The sequence below is a fragment of the Oryza glaberrima genome, chromosome 4, assembly GCF_000147395.1.
Source record: "Oryza glaberrima chromosome 4, OglaRS2, whole genome shotgun sequence".
NCBI classification, from domain to species: domain Eukaryota; kingdom Viridiplantae; phylum Streptophyta; class Magnoliopsida; order Poales; family Poaceae; genus Oryza; species Oryza glaberrima.
The window spans coordinates 20423004-20438224 of record NC_068329.1 but is presented as its reverse complement, the minus strand read 5'-3'; the positions used below and the strand labels follow the sequence as shown (position 1 = coordinate 20438224).

At 43.6% G+C, this 15221-nt stretch overlaps 3 protein-coding genes across 4 annotated transcripts; all 3 read left to right on the top strand.

The window, feature by feature from the left end:
- The first annotated feature begins 1039 nt into the window (after positions 1 to 1039).
- LOC127770401 (indole-3-glycerol phosphate synthase, chloroplastic-like) lies at positions 1040 to 4565 on the top strand. The gene is made up of 10 exons (XM_052296106.1): positions 1040 to 1316; positions 1424 to 1690; positions 1828 to 2004; positions 2695 to 2769; positions 2865 to 2909; positions 3019 to 3183; positions 3367 to 3445; positions 3886 to 3968; positions 4072 to 4140; positions 4243 to 4565. Exons 1-10 carry the CDS (start codon positions 1113 to 1115, stop codon positions 4336 to 4338), a joined length of 1260 nt encoding a protein of 419 aa, XP_052152066.1. The 5' UTR covers positions 1040 to 1112; the 3' UTR covers positions 4339 to 4565.
- A 450-nt stretch (positions 4566 to 5015) lies between these two features.
- Positions 5016 to 9752, top strand: LOC127770399 (poly(A)-specific ribonuclease PARN). The gene is made up of 7 exons (XM_052296104.1): positions 5016 to 5485; positions 6608 to 6738; positions 6935 to 7260; positions 7645 to 7758; positions 8009 to 8135; positions 8307 to 8571; positions 8719 to 9752. Exons 1-7 carry the CDS (start codon positions 5085 to 5087, stop codon positions 9545 to 9547), a joined length of 2193 nt encoding a protein of 730 aa, XP_052152064.1. The 5' UTR covers positions 5016 to 5084; the 3' UTR covers positions 9548 to 9752.
- Positions 9753 to 10833: 1081 nt separating this feature from the next.
- LOC127770400 (formin-like protein 20) lies at positions 10834 to 14795 on the top strand. 2 transcript variants are annotated; one of them, XR_008016950.1, is made up of 3 exons: positions 10834 to 12335; positions 13171 to 13249; positions 13760 to 14795. XR_008016950.1 is itself a non-coding variant. In XM_052296105.1 (2 exons), the coding sequence occupies exon 1, from the start codon at positions 10839 to 10841 to the stop codon at positions 12300 to 12302; it is 1464 nt and encodes a 487-aa protein (XP_052152065.1). In that variant the 5' UTR covers positions 10834 to 10838; the 3' UTR covers positions 12303 to 12335; positions 13760 to 14795. The 2 variants fall into 2 exon arrangements, 1 of the variants encoding a protein (XP_052152065.1); XM_052296105.1 differs by lacking the exon at positions 13171 to 13249.
- The last annotated feature ends 426 nt before the right edge of the window (positions 14796 to 15221 follow it).

Below are 15221 nucleotides of genomic sequence, written 5' to 3'. Positions count from 1 at the left end.
CACTTTGATTTTTCTTCAAGCCAAACTTTTCTTTATCTTTGACCAAATTTATAAAAAATATATATTAATATTTTCCACATAAATAAAGAAACTATCAAAATAAAAATGCTATAAATGTTGCTATATTTTTCTATAAATTTGATTAAACTTTTATTAGGTATGATTTTAAAAGAGTCAAAGCGACTTATAATATGATGAAGTGGAGAAAGTAGCAATATAGGTTCAGATTGAACACAACCTGAACTACGAATTTAGGTAAGGGACATATTCAAATTCTTAATGAATTCAGATAGGAGATATATTCAAATTCGTAGTGTTATATTTAGGATAAAGGGAGTAAATAACAGTATAACTTCCATAGTAATAGAGAATTTTTCGTAATCTAAGGCTGGAAGTAATGTCGAAGACAATTAAAAAAAAAAGGGCTAAAAGCGATACTAGTACTAACTAAATACCCGTGCTTTGCTACGGTTAAACGAAAATGTATTAATGTGGTGTTCATCTTTTTGCTAAAGGGAATGTTCATCTTAATATTTTTTTTTTGTGTTTATCCATTTAGATTTGAATCTGTTTTAATACTAAGAAGTTCAAGCGGTAACTTGCAAAATTTACAATGGAAGTAGGTGGGGTGACAGATACACTGCCACCATCGTTACCTTCTTTTAAACTACTCCCTCCGTTTCAAGTTATAAGATGTTTTAACTTTCGTCAAAGTCAAACTGATTCAGGTTTAACTAAGTTTATAGAAAAAAAAAATTCGATCCAAGATAAATTTATTATAAAATGCATTTAATTATTAATTTAATAAAACTAATTCGGTAATATAAATACTATATTTGTCTATAAAGTTAGTCAAATTTGAAACAGTTTGACTTTGACTTTAACCAAAGTTTTATAAACTGAAAACAAATATAGATACATGCAAGTAGCGTCCACTTCACCTCTCTTCTTTCGACGTGGATGCGGCCGTCCACTGGATAACTCACGGACGTCTGGGGAAATAACTAACCCCGTGCCGCCTAAACAACGGCTAACGTCCACCCCAATCCACGCGACGCTATACCTCGCGGTTCTCCCACTTCTCCTTCCTCCTCCATAAACCGCGAAAGAAAATGGAAGCTCTCGCTATCGGATCCGCACCTCCCCGCCCGCCGGGCCTCGCACTCCCACCCCTCACCCGTCACCACCACCTCCTCCTCCACCGCTCCAAAATCCTAGCCCCTCGCCGTCTCGTCGCCGCCGCGCCCATGGACGCCGCCGCCGCCGCCGCCGGCCGGGGCGGCCCCGCCCCTCCCCGCTGCGCCCGCGCCGAGACGGTAATTAAGCTACGATCCCCTCCTCCTTGCCGCCTCGGAGCTGGATGCCACTCGGAGAAAATCTGTGAGAGGTTTATTAATTTGTGTGGCTTAGCTTATCGTTGCAGGATTCGGAGGATGCGGTCGCGACGGCAAGCTCGCCGCACTCCGCCGAGGCCGCGGGCGCGGCGGAGCAGGGGAACGGGGGCCCGGCCCCGGTGGCGGATGCCGCCGACGTCGAGGGGGTTGACGGGATAAGGATCCGGAGGCGCCCCGTGACCGGGCCGCCGGTGCACTACGTGGGGCCGTTCCAGTTCCGCCTCGAGAACGAGGGGAACACGCCGCGGAACATCCTCGAGAGGATCGTGTGGGACAAGGAAGCCGAGGTTTCACAGGCACGGTTCATGCTTTTTTTTTTCCTACTCTCCGAGGAGCAAACAATGTGTGACAGTGTGTGTGTGTGTGAGAGAGAGAGAGAGCCAGTGTACGCTACTCTCGGATGTGAATTTCTGGAAATTTGTGGCTCTGGCAGATGAAGGAGAGAAGGCCACTGTACATGCTGAAGGGACCGCTGGAGAATGCTCCTCCGGTGAGGGATTTCGTTGGGGCGTTGAAGGCGTCTTTTGATCGGACTGGTCTGCCTGCTCTGATTGCAGAGGTCAAGAAGGCTTCACCGAGCCGCGGTGTCCTGAGGGAGGACTTCGAGCCGGTGAGTTTGGGGGGATGAAAACACATGCTAAGATTAGGTGTATGGATCTTTAAATGTTACCCTGTATGATATCGGAATTCACCTGCTAGATGGATGTGATTCATAGTTGGTACACTATCATTGCAGCGAGTGTTTGTTTTACTAAGTTATCTGTAGAATTTTAGCAATTTAAATCTGATATTTATTTAGTGAACTGGTTATTACAGCCTGATTGGTAACGATTGATCAATTTATCTCCTGTCATACAACAGAAGGGTAGAAATGTCATGGTGACTGTCCTTTTATTTACTTTAAGGGATTGGAATCGATCATTTCAAACTTTACACACACATATTAGCTGTGCGCTCGCTGAAATGTTGCAGAATAGTCATTGTCTTTATGTTGAATAACATATATTTATAATGGTCATAGCTCTATGGCATTCCCCCTGATACCGACTTATCTCAATCTTCAAGCAACAAATTTTTACTATGTTACATAGAATTTCATGATGCCTTCCTTTTATCTTTTAGTTGTGTACTTATGGCACTACCACTTTAATTGCATAACTACCAGTTAGTGATATCTTCATTTGTTGACATTCTGAATAAAGATTCATGCTTTTGTCTTAAAGAAACAACTTGGTTACTTTTCATGTGTAAGAAGAAAATGCACCTAAATAGCTAACTGATGTTTGTGGGGGACAAACAGGTTCAGATCGCCCAAACATATGAGAAAAATGGAGCAGCATGCTTAAGTGTTCTCACAGATGCAAAATACTTTCAGGTCAGTAATCTTTTCCCTTTTGACAATTTGGCTACTCCTCTGATGCATTACGAAATTATGCATGCTGAATTTGTTTCCGTTTGTTATGTAATCAGGGAAGTTTTGACTATTTGGATGCTATACGCAATGCTGGAGTACAGGTCTGTAAATTTGCTCATATGTTGTACTTCCACTTACAGCAGTCAAGGAAATTCAGTTGTGTGGTTCGAATGTATGGAAAGGCTCATTCTCTTGAATTTCTAAATGCAGTGTCCTCTGCTGTGCAAAGAGTTCATTGTTGATGCCTGGCAACTTTACTATGCGCGTTTGAAGGGAGCAGATGCTGTTCTTCTGATTGCTGCTGTCTTACCTGATCTTGATATCAAGTATATGTTGAAAATATGCAAAATACTTGGCATGGCTGCTTTAGTTGAGGTTAGCTGAGTTATTTGTGATATGTTTTACATGTCAAAGCACTTCCAACTCTCTTATGTTAGCTGCTTTGGAGTCATTCTACTAGTGTTGCAACTTCCAATTCATTTTCTTCTTCCAAGTAAATCAAATGCAACCTCAATATTCAAATTTTGATTTAATAAACAAGCTAAATGTATTCTGAAGGTGCATGATGAAAGGGAAATGGACCGTGTGTTAGGGATAGATGGTGTCCAGCTCATCGGCATCAATAACCGTAACCTCGGTATGTTATTCTTGTTTCACATGTTTAGACAAGTTACTTTGGCACATATATTATATAACAATATATGGATTCAACTGCCAGTGTGACCACACAATTCTTTGTCAGATTTGTTCCCTATAAGTCACTGTGGCTAAGCTATCATGGTGCCACCTGAAAACCTGTTGGCTCATATTGAACTAGTGGCTTGTGCATTTTCATCTATCGCCACACTAGTGGCTCATGTTGAAGTTTATATTACACATGGTTGAAAAGTGATTTGGGAAATTATGGATAAACTAAGCTATTTGATTCTTAAAACTAGAACTAGAGTTCATTTATAAATCTAGCATTCAGTCAGTCAAACATGATAGTGTGGTCCGTTTCAGAACTGGGCTTTTAGAGCTGCTAATGTTATATTTCAATTCTTCATATAATTCACTGCAAATTAAATATTATTGCAGAGACTTTTCAAGTTGATATTTCAAACACTAAAAAACTTCTTGAGGGTGAAAGAGGACAAACTATAGCTCAGAAAGGCATAATTGTAAGTGCTTCTTTAACTTAAGTTCTGTTGAAACACAAGAGAATTCTTACCATAGCTCAGGAAGGCATAATTCTAAGTCAATGGTTTCCCGGCCTGTTTTCAGGTTGTAGGGGAATCAGGCCTGTTCACACCAGACCATATTTCATTCGTTCAGAATGCTGGGGTTAAAGCTGTAAGTGAGCCATGAGACACTTCCAAATGAGCACCAAGCTGTACCGACAATCTGGCATTCCCTGATTTCTTCTGCGCTGACTCCTCCCTTACGATGCTGTAGGTTCTCGTTGGGGAGTCTCTCATCAAGCAGGAGGATCCTGGCAAAGCAATCGCTGGGCTTTTCGGCAAAGACATCTCACCTGTGAGTGCTGCGTAAAGTCTAAAGACAAACAGAGTGGCAGAGAGGCTGAGAAATGATGGAGCACATCATCATATTGTACAGGGAGAGATGGAGCAATTAGCTTTTCTGGAGAGTTTTTGGTCAGCCATTTTTTGTTTACTAAACTCGATCAGTTCTTCCCATACACTCTTGTGACCAAACCTTTTCGACCAATACAAATGGTTCACTGCAAAGAAATATATGATCGAATAAGTTGGATTTAATTGCAAGGAGTACGAGTTCATATTTCCTTTGGAATATGGAACATCAAAATCTGACACACGATTTCTTAAGGCTCATACTTTATGCTTGTCTATTGTGATTTTTCTCCCCAGAAAAGTAACACTGCAAAGCAAATTTAGAGCATGACGCATTAACCCAAGTAGTCGATCCTGAGTTTAAATCTTCATATGAGTGAATTTCAGATTGGATTATTTGAGATGCTAAGTTTCTAATTTAAATGGTGCATATATCCGGTTGGATATAGAGACCGGATAAAAAACTCCCTTCTCTGTGTTTTTTTTTTTAAAAAAAAAGAGATTGGTGCACTGGTGCAATCAGCCTTAGGTCGCATGGAAACGTATTAACGAAAGGCGTATTCCTGTTTCGTTCACGACTTTTGCAGACGGGCCATATGTGACTCGAGCTCAAGTGTTTCTGCCATTTTGACTCGAACCCATCCACTGCAACGAAACCGAGCCCAACCCACTTTGCCCCGCCTCCACCCTACGGCGCCGGCGGCCATGCAGCGCCGCCGCCACCCCCTCCTCCTCCTCCCCCGCCGCCGCCCGCCGTCCAGAACCCTACTCTCCCGCCTGCTCTCCTCCTCGCCGCCCGCCAGCGGCGGCGGCGGCGGCGGCGGCGGCGGGGGAGGAGGAGGGGTGGCGGTGAAGCAGGTGACGCGGGGGAACCTGGCGGAGGCGCTGGAGGAGCTCCGCGCGCGGGTGCGGGGCGCGGCGTTCGTGGGGATCGACCTGGAGATGAGCGGCGTGACGAGCGCGCCGTGGAGGGACACCCTCGAGCTCGACCGCGCCGACGTCCGCTACCTCAAGCTCCGCGACTCCGCGGAGCGGTTCGCGGCCCTGCAGCTCGGCGTCTGCCCCTTCCGCTGGGACCCCGCCAAGTCCGCCTTCGTCGCCCACCCGTACGCCGCCGCCCCACCCCCCCCCCCCCCCCCCCCCCTGCGCAGTTCTCCCTCACCTCTCCCCCCGATCCCTTCCTGTTCGAATCCACTAGTTGAACTAGAACCTAATAATATAACACGGGTTTAACACTAGCACATTGTGAATTGGTTTCGGTTTTGCAGCTTCCGTGCTGTAGTAGCTTGCTAATTGCCTTTCTGTTCGAATCCACTAGTTGAACTAGAACCTAATAATATAACACGCGTTTAACACTAGCACATTGTGAATTGGTTTCGGTTTTGCAGCTTCCGTGCAGTAGTAGCTTGCTAATTGCTTGCAGTTCACCGATAATTTTAGCTGCCGGTGGTTGCATTTTGATGCATTCGTGATTGGTAGGTTACAGTGATTATACTGTTAGTACTTGTGCCGGACATAGCACCTGGTGAGCTTCTTGACACAAGGGGTGCCATTCTTGACTAAGCCTATTAAGAAGCTGCGATTGTTGTATAAGATTTGGGGTTACAGACTTACAGTCTTACAGATTGGGTTGGTGATTGCAACTATTGAATTCAAGCGCTCCTTTTCTTATTAGGAAAACTCCAATATTGGCTTTGTATCGAGAAAGGTTTGGCAAAATTCTGCAGATATGTACTGTTTTACTTTAGAAGATTGCCGAGAAGTTAACTGGTATTCAACAATTATGCTCACAGAGCACGGAGTAAGACAACACCCAAGAAAAATTGATCAGGAACTCAGAAAACCTAGAATGGTTATTGAACGAGTGCTCTCTAGAAAGGCAAATTTCTTTTATAAACTATAACTCTCCATATCCCTTCTGGAGAGAGTTTTGGTATGGCAGGTTTGCATTTTTTTAATAATTTGATGAGATGTTTTACGGTCCTTGCAAGTTACTAGAGTTACTTCCACTTTGAAGAAATATCAGCCATTTATCGCTCTAAAGTGTAGGCACCTCTAGTACATTTCAAGAACACGTAAAACATCTCAACCTTTGATATTTCTGAAAGTGAAGGTACTTCTAGTACATTTGAAGCACCATAAAATATCTCTTTGTTTGTTTGTTTCGCAATCAGATCTGCCATCGACATTCTTTCCCAAGACATAACCATTTCTTCTCACTTTACCAGGCATAACTTCTTTATCTTTCCTCGAAATGAGCCCCTGAATGATTGTTCAACACATGAATTTCTGTGTCAGACCACATCGATTGACTTCCTTGCAAAGTACCAGTTTGATTTCAACACATGCTTCCGTGAAGGTGCTTTCTCTTATCTGTGCTACTTGGTTTATTAAAGCTACTGCATACATGGTTCTGAATTTATCAATCCAAAACTGCAGGATTGTCCTTGGTCACAGATTAATCACTTTTTTGGGTTTAATTAATGGGCTAGTACATCTGAACCATGCATTCAAAGTGGAGCATCTCTTTATTTACAATATTTGGTTAATCTCAGGAATATATTATTTATCCAGAACACAAGAAGAAGAGGCACTTCAGAAATTATATACATTGCATAATAATGAAACATCTGCATATCCAAACACTTCCGAGGAGGAAGAAGATGCGCCATTAAAGAGTGCTGCGGATGTTCTTTTCACAGAAAGAATGAAGATTAAATTCAATGAGTGGCGCAATTCAATAGTCAGCAATCAAAGAGTCGATGACCATAGGTCAGAAAACTTCAAATTCGCAGACCAGTTCCAGACTGTTTTCTTCAAAATGCGTCCTGCTATCATGCTTAATGGATTCACGTCACATCAGTTAAAGTTAATCCGACAGGTATTATTTGATTTCTTCATTACCTTGGAATATAGGGACAGCTGGACATTCGATTTGTGAAAAACCTAATCACATGCTTCTGGAGTTTAGCTTCTTAGAGTTCTGTAGGGTTCCAGACGTCCTTTGGTTACAAGGTACTTGTCTCAATAAAATACTATATTTCCTGTCCAACATCTGTCTATTTTCATTTTGGTACTAAGCAGTAACGGTGGTTTGTGGAATCGCACCCATTTATGAGTAAACTTAGGATACATTAGAATTTAGATTGATATTTTCTGTTCAACATTCTTCAAATAATCAATGTTTTGTACACATAGTGATGCTTCTTGATTTGCACTATATCTGCTTCTACTCAGATAATTTTTTTTTTATTTTCCTCTACAGATTTTAAGAACACATTTTAGGGACCTTGTGTATGTGTGTACATTTTTGGAGGATGGCGTATCAGAGAAGAGAGTAGTTTATACAGACACCAATGAAGACAAGATATCCTTGATGGTAAGGAAAATATTACCTGTTGAAATGAAACACACTTCATTTCTTTTTATTAAAACAATACCTTTTTTTTTTTGCTGCTAACTGCTCCAGGCTTACTATTTGACTGAGAATCAAATGATGCCTTGTCGCATTTGAAATTTACATTTGTATTTTTCTTTGATTTTAGATTACTTCACCAATCTAAACATGTATGATGGTCTATTTGAGATATTTTTAATGATCAATAATCACCCTGGCTATTTTGCTACAGAAAAATGTTCGGGAAGATCTACTAAAAAGCAGGGAAGCAAAAGTCAAATCAGCAGTAGGGATCCGTCATGTCATTGATCTTCTTGCCTCAGAAAGGAAATTGATTGTTGGTCATAGTTGTTTCCTAGGTTCTCTCTCTCTCTCTCCCTCTCTCTCTCTCTCTCTCGTGCGCGCGCGCGCGCACACAGTTCTCCTGGATGTATTGGAATTTGCTCTGGTAGATGACCAACTTTGAATTGATGAGTGATGTCTAGCATAAGTTTTGATCTTCTACTAAATATCTTTATTTGCATACACAGATATTGCACAAATCTACAGCAAATTTGTTGGTCCTCTTCCTTCATCCATGGAGGAATTTGCCTTGAGTATCAACAGAATGTTCCCACATATGGCAGATACCAGGCATCTTATGTCTGTTAATGACGCGGTTCAGTATCGTATGAGGCACAAAAGCAAATCACTTTCGTCAGCCTTTTCATTGTTGTGCCCTGCACTTCATGCACCTGATGAGAAGTCATCCACCCTTCCTTCTGTGAGAATTGAAGTCGAGGCAGATGAAACAGTGTATGATTTCTTGTTATTTCTTGAAATATAATGTACTTATTGTTTCTGCATGTACACTTATACTCATCCTTAGTAGCACTAGTAGGTCTTACCAACTGGTAATATTTATGATGTTTCTATTTTGTTGTTTTTTTTCCTATTCTGCAGGTTATCTTGCTTCACTTCAGGTGCTAAGCATGAAGCAGGTTATGATGCATTCATGACTGGATGTGTTTTTGTGCAGCTCTGTGCTTATCATGGCATTAAATTTGAGCAACTCTCTCCCCTGGAGGACCTAGCAACAAACATTAATCTGAAGAAACACATCAATCTGCTGCCCCCATGCTGGAACAGTGGAACAGTGCTTGATTTGAGTACTGGCACGGAGAGACCAGATGCAGGTTATAAGCGTAGATATCCTGCTGCCGTGTATGACAACGTTATTCTTATCTGGGGATTCCAGTCTAAGGTGAGACCAAAGGATATAAAGGACTGCATCTGCAAAGTGTTTGGTCGAGCTTCTGTTACATCAGTCTTCCCGATTGATTCCACTGCGGTTCTTGTTCAATTCAGCAAACAAGAGTCTGTAAACGATTTCTTGGATCTGAAGGCTACCTTAGAGAGTGCAGATAGTGCTATTTCAGTCTTGCACCCTTTGTCAACTATACTGGAAGGAGGCAAAACACGAGCGGAAAAATATGATACCTACAGAGATATTTGCCGCTCCTCTGTATCAAAGTTCTCCTTCGCGGATCAAGCTGAAGCGGTTTGTTCAACTTCAAACAGCGAGTCCAAGTTCAAGGAGTGCAATGCTGCTGATGGATCCGGAGCATACGGGAGCGCTCTTGATGGAACTGTGCCTGCCTCGGTGCAGCAGTCAGGAGGAGCGAAGTCTGGCTCCAAGAATAAAGGCGACGATGATTTTTCATACCAGGATATCTTAGATGCGCTACAGGATGGCAAAACATCAGTTGGCAAACGAATGAGAAACGCATGACTTACATTTTTGCCTTCTCCTTGGGCCTGTCTGCTCTGAATAACAATTGTTTTGATGGGTATCTTATTTCATTAATCTACTTGGCAGGATGCCAAGATTGCTGTTTATTGTGTGCACATGGTGCACTGTAGGCTACAGAACCTTTTACTGATGAAATGGAAAAAAAAAACTTTCTGATCTCATTTACAAGGGTGGTTGTTTCTGGAATCTGGACAGTGCCTTTCTCATTTTCTTGTTGGATACCATTTCTACGTATTCTTCGGTTTAAACCAAGAAAAGAAATTTCCCTAGATAAATTAAAGGGTCCAAAATATTCTGTGTAAGCCGATATTTTGTCACATTAAGGCTCTATTTTAAATGCAGGATAGGGAAACACAACGAAGACCCTTTGACAATATCAACGGAAAAAGAAAACAAATCAAAGGAAAGTTTTTAAGATGTTGTACACCACAGAAATACAATCCTAAAAAGAACAACTATAGTTGAATCCTTTAAAGTATGGCAGTTCTCAATTATGACATACTACGCCTTTTTTTTTTTTTGAAAGTTCCGTTGAACGAAATTTACATGCAGTTTGTGTATGGTGAGGACTCATTGAACGCACAAGTTTTGCATGATAAAGCAATAATACTCCCCCTTTTTACTTCTCTCAAAACACATTCTTTAGCTCTTAACCGCTTAGTGAATGAAATGATTTCAATAAGAATTACTCCATCCATCCCAGAATAAACTAACCTCGTACGGGATGTGACACATTTTAGACACTGTTTTATTCTTCAACTTCAAACTTTAACTTCCTCGTTTTCTATTAGCACGATTTTCAAACGGTTAAATGGTGCGGTTTTTTAAAAAAATCTATAGGAGTTGTTTTTAAAAACAAATAAATCTATTTTTCAAATTCATAATAGTTAATACTTAATTTATTAGGTGCTAATGAGATTTATTGTTTTGCGTGCAACAAAAATTTATCTCCAAATCTGGAGTCGAACAGGGCCTTAGTACGATGAATCTATATACACAAGTATATCTAGATTGATCATACTAAAATATGCCATATCCGGTATGAGATTGTTTTATTTCGGAGGAAAGAAAGTATTTAGTTATATTTACTGATTGAGAAATGATTTGAGTAAGCCAATGAGCTAGTATTTAATCTACTCTTGGTCTTTTTTTACCCTTGATATTTCTACACTGGTCTTCCCCTGTTGGTCTGTTGGACTCTGGTTTTTACACTACTCAATAAAATCACCCAACCAAACGGAACACGCTAAACCCACCCACCCATCCCCCCATGGACGCCGGCGGCGAACTCACCGCCGTCGACGCCGCATTCCCGCCGGCGGAGGCGATCGCCGCCGTCCATGACTCCCACGCCCCCTCTCCCACCACCGAGGACGACTGCGACGACCTCTACGGCGACGTCGACCTCGGCTTCCTCCCCCTCTCGCCACCCTCCCACTACCCGACGTCCCCTCCCAAAACCCCCTCCCCCGGCCACTCCGCCATGTCGCCGTCCCCGCCGCCGCCGCCGCCGCCGCCTCGCCGCGGCCCGCTCCCGGACCCCACGGCGAAGGCGGAGCCGGAACCACCGAAACCCACCCCGCAGCAGCAGCCGCAGCCGCTCCTCCCCGCGGCAAAACCCGCCCCGCCGCGGGCGTCGCCGCCCACCACGGCGGTGTTCATCGGCGAGCTCCCGTACTGGACGACGGACGCGGAGGTGGAGGGCGCGCTGGCGCCGCACGGCGCGCTCCACGGCCTCCACTTCTTCACCGACAAGCTCACCGGCAAGTCTCGCGGCTTCTGCCGCGCCGACTTCCTCAGCCCCGACGCGGCCGCGTCGGCCGCCGCCGCGCTCCACGGGCGCACCTTCGACGGGCGCCACTGCGTCGCCTCGCTCTCCTGCCCGCCCGCGCTGCTCCCCCTCGGCGGCGGCGGCGGCGGCGATGACCCCCACGTCCACGCCCCGCGCGCCGCGCGCGGCCGAGGCCGAGGCCGAGGCGGCGGCCACGGGGGCAACTCGACGACAGCTCGGGGCAATGTGGGGCCTCCTCTTGGTGATCCGCCGGCTCTGGCTCCACCTCCACGGCCTCAGCTTCCATTCGGTGGTGGGATGTTGGGAGGCGGCGGCGGCGCTGGCTACGGCGGGTTCGCGCCGATGATAGGGCAGTGCAATGCGGCGATTGGTACCAGCATGATGCCATCGGTGGTGTCGCCCCATGTGAACCCAGCGTTCCTGGCAGCCAGCGGCATGGCGATGGGTGGCACAGGGATGTGGTATGATCAGCGGATGACCGGCATGTGGGTTGGACAGCAGCCATGGAATTTTGGAGGTTACGGGATGCCGCGGCATCAGCAAAAACCGCCAATGCAGCAGCCCAACCGCAATGGAGACTATGGAACGGTGCGTGGCACGGCGTGGCGGGGAAGACCTGCAGGTGGTAGGAATGAGGGGGACACTGGCAATGCCAATGGCAATGAGAGGGGTTATCCAGATAGGAGGCAGTGTGGCCGTGGCCGTGATGGGTTTGATCTGTCCAGGAAGCATGGCCATGAGGAGAGGGGTCGATATCGGCCGCGAGTGCTGGAGGAGGAGAGGGAGCATGAAAGGAATTGGGATGAGAGTGATCGTTATGGAGGTGACAGGAGGAGGTACCAGGAGTATCCTGAGCGTGACTTCGAGAGGAGAGGCCGGGTGAGGTCACGGAGTTCATCAAGGGATGGTGATGATGATGATCATCCAGGAAGGCATTGCTGATTTCCGCACTTCCTATCGTCTTCAGGCCAAATGGTAATTAAAACTCCAATAAGCATTCTCTTATTAACAGTTCTCTATTATATATCTTCTCTACGTAGTTTAAGCAGTGTCTCAGTGTCTCTTTCTGATGTTTACTCGCTGAGATTGTGTTACCCAGGCACTAATTTGGAGAAACTGTTCATTATGCTCTAACTTGTAATTTAGTTTTGACACTTTCTGTTAGACTTTTGCAACTATGTATAGGGGTTCTTCTGATATTCTTGTGTAACAGTATAGAGAAGCTCCTTTGATTGGTAGTACCCTTTAGTCCATGTTTTATTGTACCAAAAACATAGGAAGGTTTTGGATGAACATGGAAGCAAAACGTCACAACAGACCTCACAAGGTTATGGTGTGGAAGAAATGTGGATTTTATGGAAGTTTTCACTCAGGCTTATGTATCATCTCATTAATTTTACGGTGCTTCTCTTCAAAATGTTAGTATGGTGTCATATCTGTTTCTTTTTTACTCAACCAATAGCCATTATGATGCATTAGTCAATGTGACAAACAATTTTGTGCATTTTTTTAGGTGTCTTTTGCTCTTTTCCTGACAATGAGCAGGGGACCTGCTTATTCATTTTAGAATTTTGAACTAAACTGTAATAATTGCAACTTGTTGTTTACTGTGTAGTCGATTATTATATCATTTTCAGTTCTTTTGGAAATAATGTTAAACATGAATCATAATATCTCACAGTATTTTGTTTGATTATTTATTTATTTTATGTAATTTCCATGTACTATTACTCACCATATGTGTTGGCCACATCTTATATTCTTACCCTTTTTTGCTGTTTGATGTTTTTATTGGAATGCTGTTTTCTAGCTGGCTAAGTGTTTTTACTCCATGCTAATCCTGCAAAAATGAAGACTTCTTCCTGTTCATGGAAGGTGTCAGGAAACATGTGAGTTTGCAAGTAGTTACTTATTACTAATACCCCTGAAATTCATCAGCCAGAATCAGATACCTCTTGTTCTTGTTCTCTTTAATTTCCAGCATTTGATCTTAGCAGTATCTAGCAGACATGTTTGGGCCATGTCATGCAGCATATGATCACACTTTTTCTAAAATTAGGAATGTGGAGTTTGACATACTAATAAAAAAACATCAGATTCAGTTAGTTTTTGTCAGATGTGACTAGTAGCGTGTGGAATGAAGCTTTTATGCCACTAGCTCTTTTTCTCCATATGAGATATAATCGACGATATTGCTTATCTGCATATTCAAGGCAGACTTGGTTTCATGTCTGCTAGGAAGTTCGACTTAAATTTTACATTGCAATTTCAATTCCTTCACTAATTTTGTTTGCTGGATCCAATTGTACTGGATAATTGGAACACCAATAATATGCTCAGTTTCATTTTTGAGTGTTGATTTGGTCAAATATGCTGACTTTGCTTATTCATATATGCAGATAAATTATCAGTTCTTTTTCAGTCCTGGACAATTACTTCCGCTCCCCAGTCCGGCAGTCCCCCCGGAGTAACTGTAGAAACATGCTTAGCCGTATCAACTATTAACTGAAGGAACAGAGAATGACACAAGTAAGAAGAACCTTATATATTCAGCACTAGTTAAACATAACTTATGGCAGTACATTTTGAGAACCCCTCTAATCTAAACTCTAAAGACGGTCGAGTGGTGGGTGACCTTACTTATGACATGAAGTGGTGGTGTAATGTTACACTACTCCAGAAATACTAACCATAAGCAAACTATTAGTACTAATAACTGTTCCCCTCGCAAAATCTCTTTCTCTTTTCTTTCAATCTTGCAAAAGAAGTGGCAGAATCCTTTCATTAGCTCCTGACTTGCTGCCCTGGCAATGTGGCAATCAGCTTTGTTTCATGTACTATGTACAGAGGCCCTATGGCCTTGTGTGCGTGTGGGCCATAGCTGCTGGGCCGTGGGCTCGCTGGCCTTTTACGCCGGTTAATCGGCAGATGGAGATTTTGGTCCATAACTGCTGGGCCTTGATTTCGCTGGAGAGTACATATGTGGGCAAACAGGCTGCGGCGATTGCTAACGGTGGCACATCATCATCAGCTTGGGCGCAGGGAGCACCCGCACCAGCACCAGGCCGGCCGCGCCGTACCTTTCAGTGCTTTTCACCAGGTTTAACTTTTCGATTTCGATGTAAAAACCACTCGTCACCGGTTTGCCGAAATCCAATTAAAAACCGGTAAAAACCAATAACTTTTGGTCAATAATGACCGATTTTTATAAACCGAGATCTAGCGGTTTCATAAAAGCTAATCAGTTATCGCGAAATTTCATCGGTTGTGTGAACCCTTGCCTTTCACCGGACCTATACCGAACGAGACCCTCCTCCGGCAGCAGCAGCAGCGGCAGGCAACGGCAGCAGCTGGCGCTCCGATTTAATGAGCGGGGTCTTATTAATTCCGTCTGTCCATGACCGCCGCCCACATGCGCGGCTGGCTTGGCTTCTTCCGTTCCTCTTCAATCATCTGGCACCACCATACAGCCAAAACAGGCATCTTCAGTCTTCAGATTCAGACACTGCATGCGCGTACGTACGTACACGCTGCTGCTACGCGTACCGGCGTACGAACGCCGTGTGTATGTGTGTATATATACTCCCTTTGTCTTAAAAAAGAAAAAGACAAACCCTGAGTTTCCGTGTCTAATATTTGACTGTCCGTCTTATATAATTTTTCTTTATAATTAGTATTTTCATTGTTGTTAGATGATAAAATATAATTAATACTTTATGCGTGATTTGTCTTTTTAATTTTTTAATAATTTTTTCAAATAAGATGGATGGTCAAACGTTGTATACGGAAACCCAGGGTTTGTTTTATCTTAGAACAGAGGGAATAGGTTGTACCGGTGTACCCACCTGGCTACCTACAGAC

What these genes read in the sequence shown, in the direction of transcription:
- LOC127770401 (XM_052296106.1), top strand. Translation starts at nt 1,113, where the DNA reads ATGGAAGCTCTCGCTATCGGATCCGCACCTCCCCGCCCGCCGGGCCTC. An exon ending in TGAGGGAGGACTTCGAGCCG is followed by an intron (nt 2,005 to 2,694) that starts GTGAGTTTGGGG and finishes GGGGACAAACAG; the next exon opens with GTTCAGATCGCCCAAACATA. An exon ending in CATCAATAACCGTAACCTCG is followed by an intron (nt 3,446 to 3,885) that starts GTATGTTATTCT and finishes ATATTATTGCAG; the next exon opens with AGACTTTTCAAGTTGATATT.
- LOC127770399 (XM_052296104.1), top strand. Translation starts at nt 5,085, where the DNA reads ATGCAGCGCCGCCGCCACCCCCTCCTCCTCCTCCCCCGCCGCCGCCCG. An exon ending in AGTTAAAGTTAATCCGACAG is followed by an intron (nt 7,261 to 7,644) that starts GTATTATTTGAT and finishes TTTCCTCTACAG; the next exon opens with ATTTTAAGAACACATTTTAG. An exon ending in GTCGAGGCAGATGAAACAGT is followed by an intron (nt 8,572 to 8,718) that starts GTATGATTTCTT and finishes CCTATTCTGCAG; the next exon opens with GTTATCTTGCTTCACTTCAG.
- LOC127770400 (XM_052296105.1), top strand. Translation starts at nt 10,839, where the DNA reads ATGGACGCCGGCGGCGAACTCACCGCCGTCGACGCCGCATTCCCGCCG.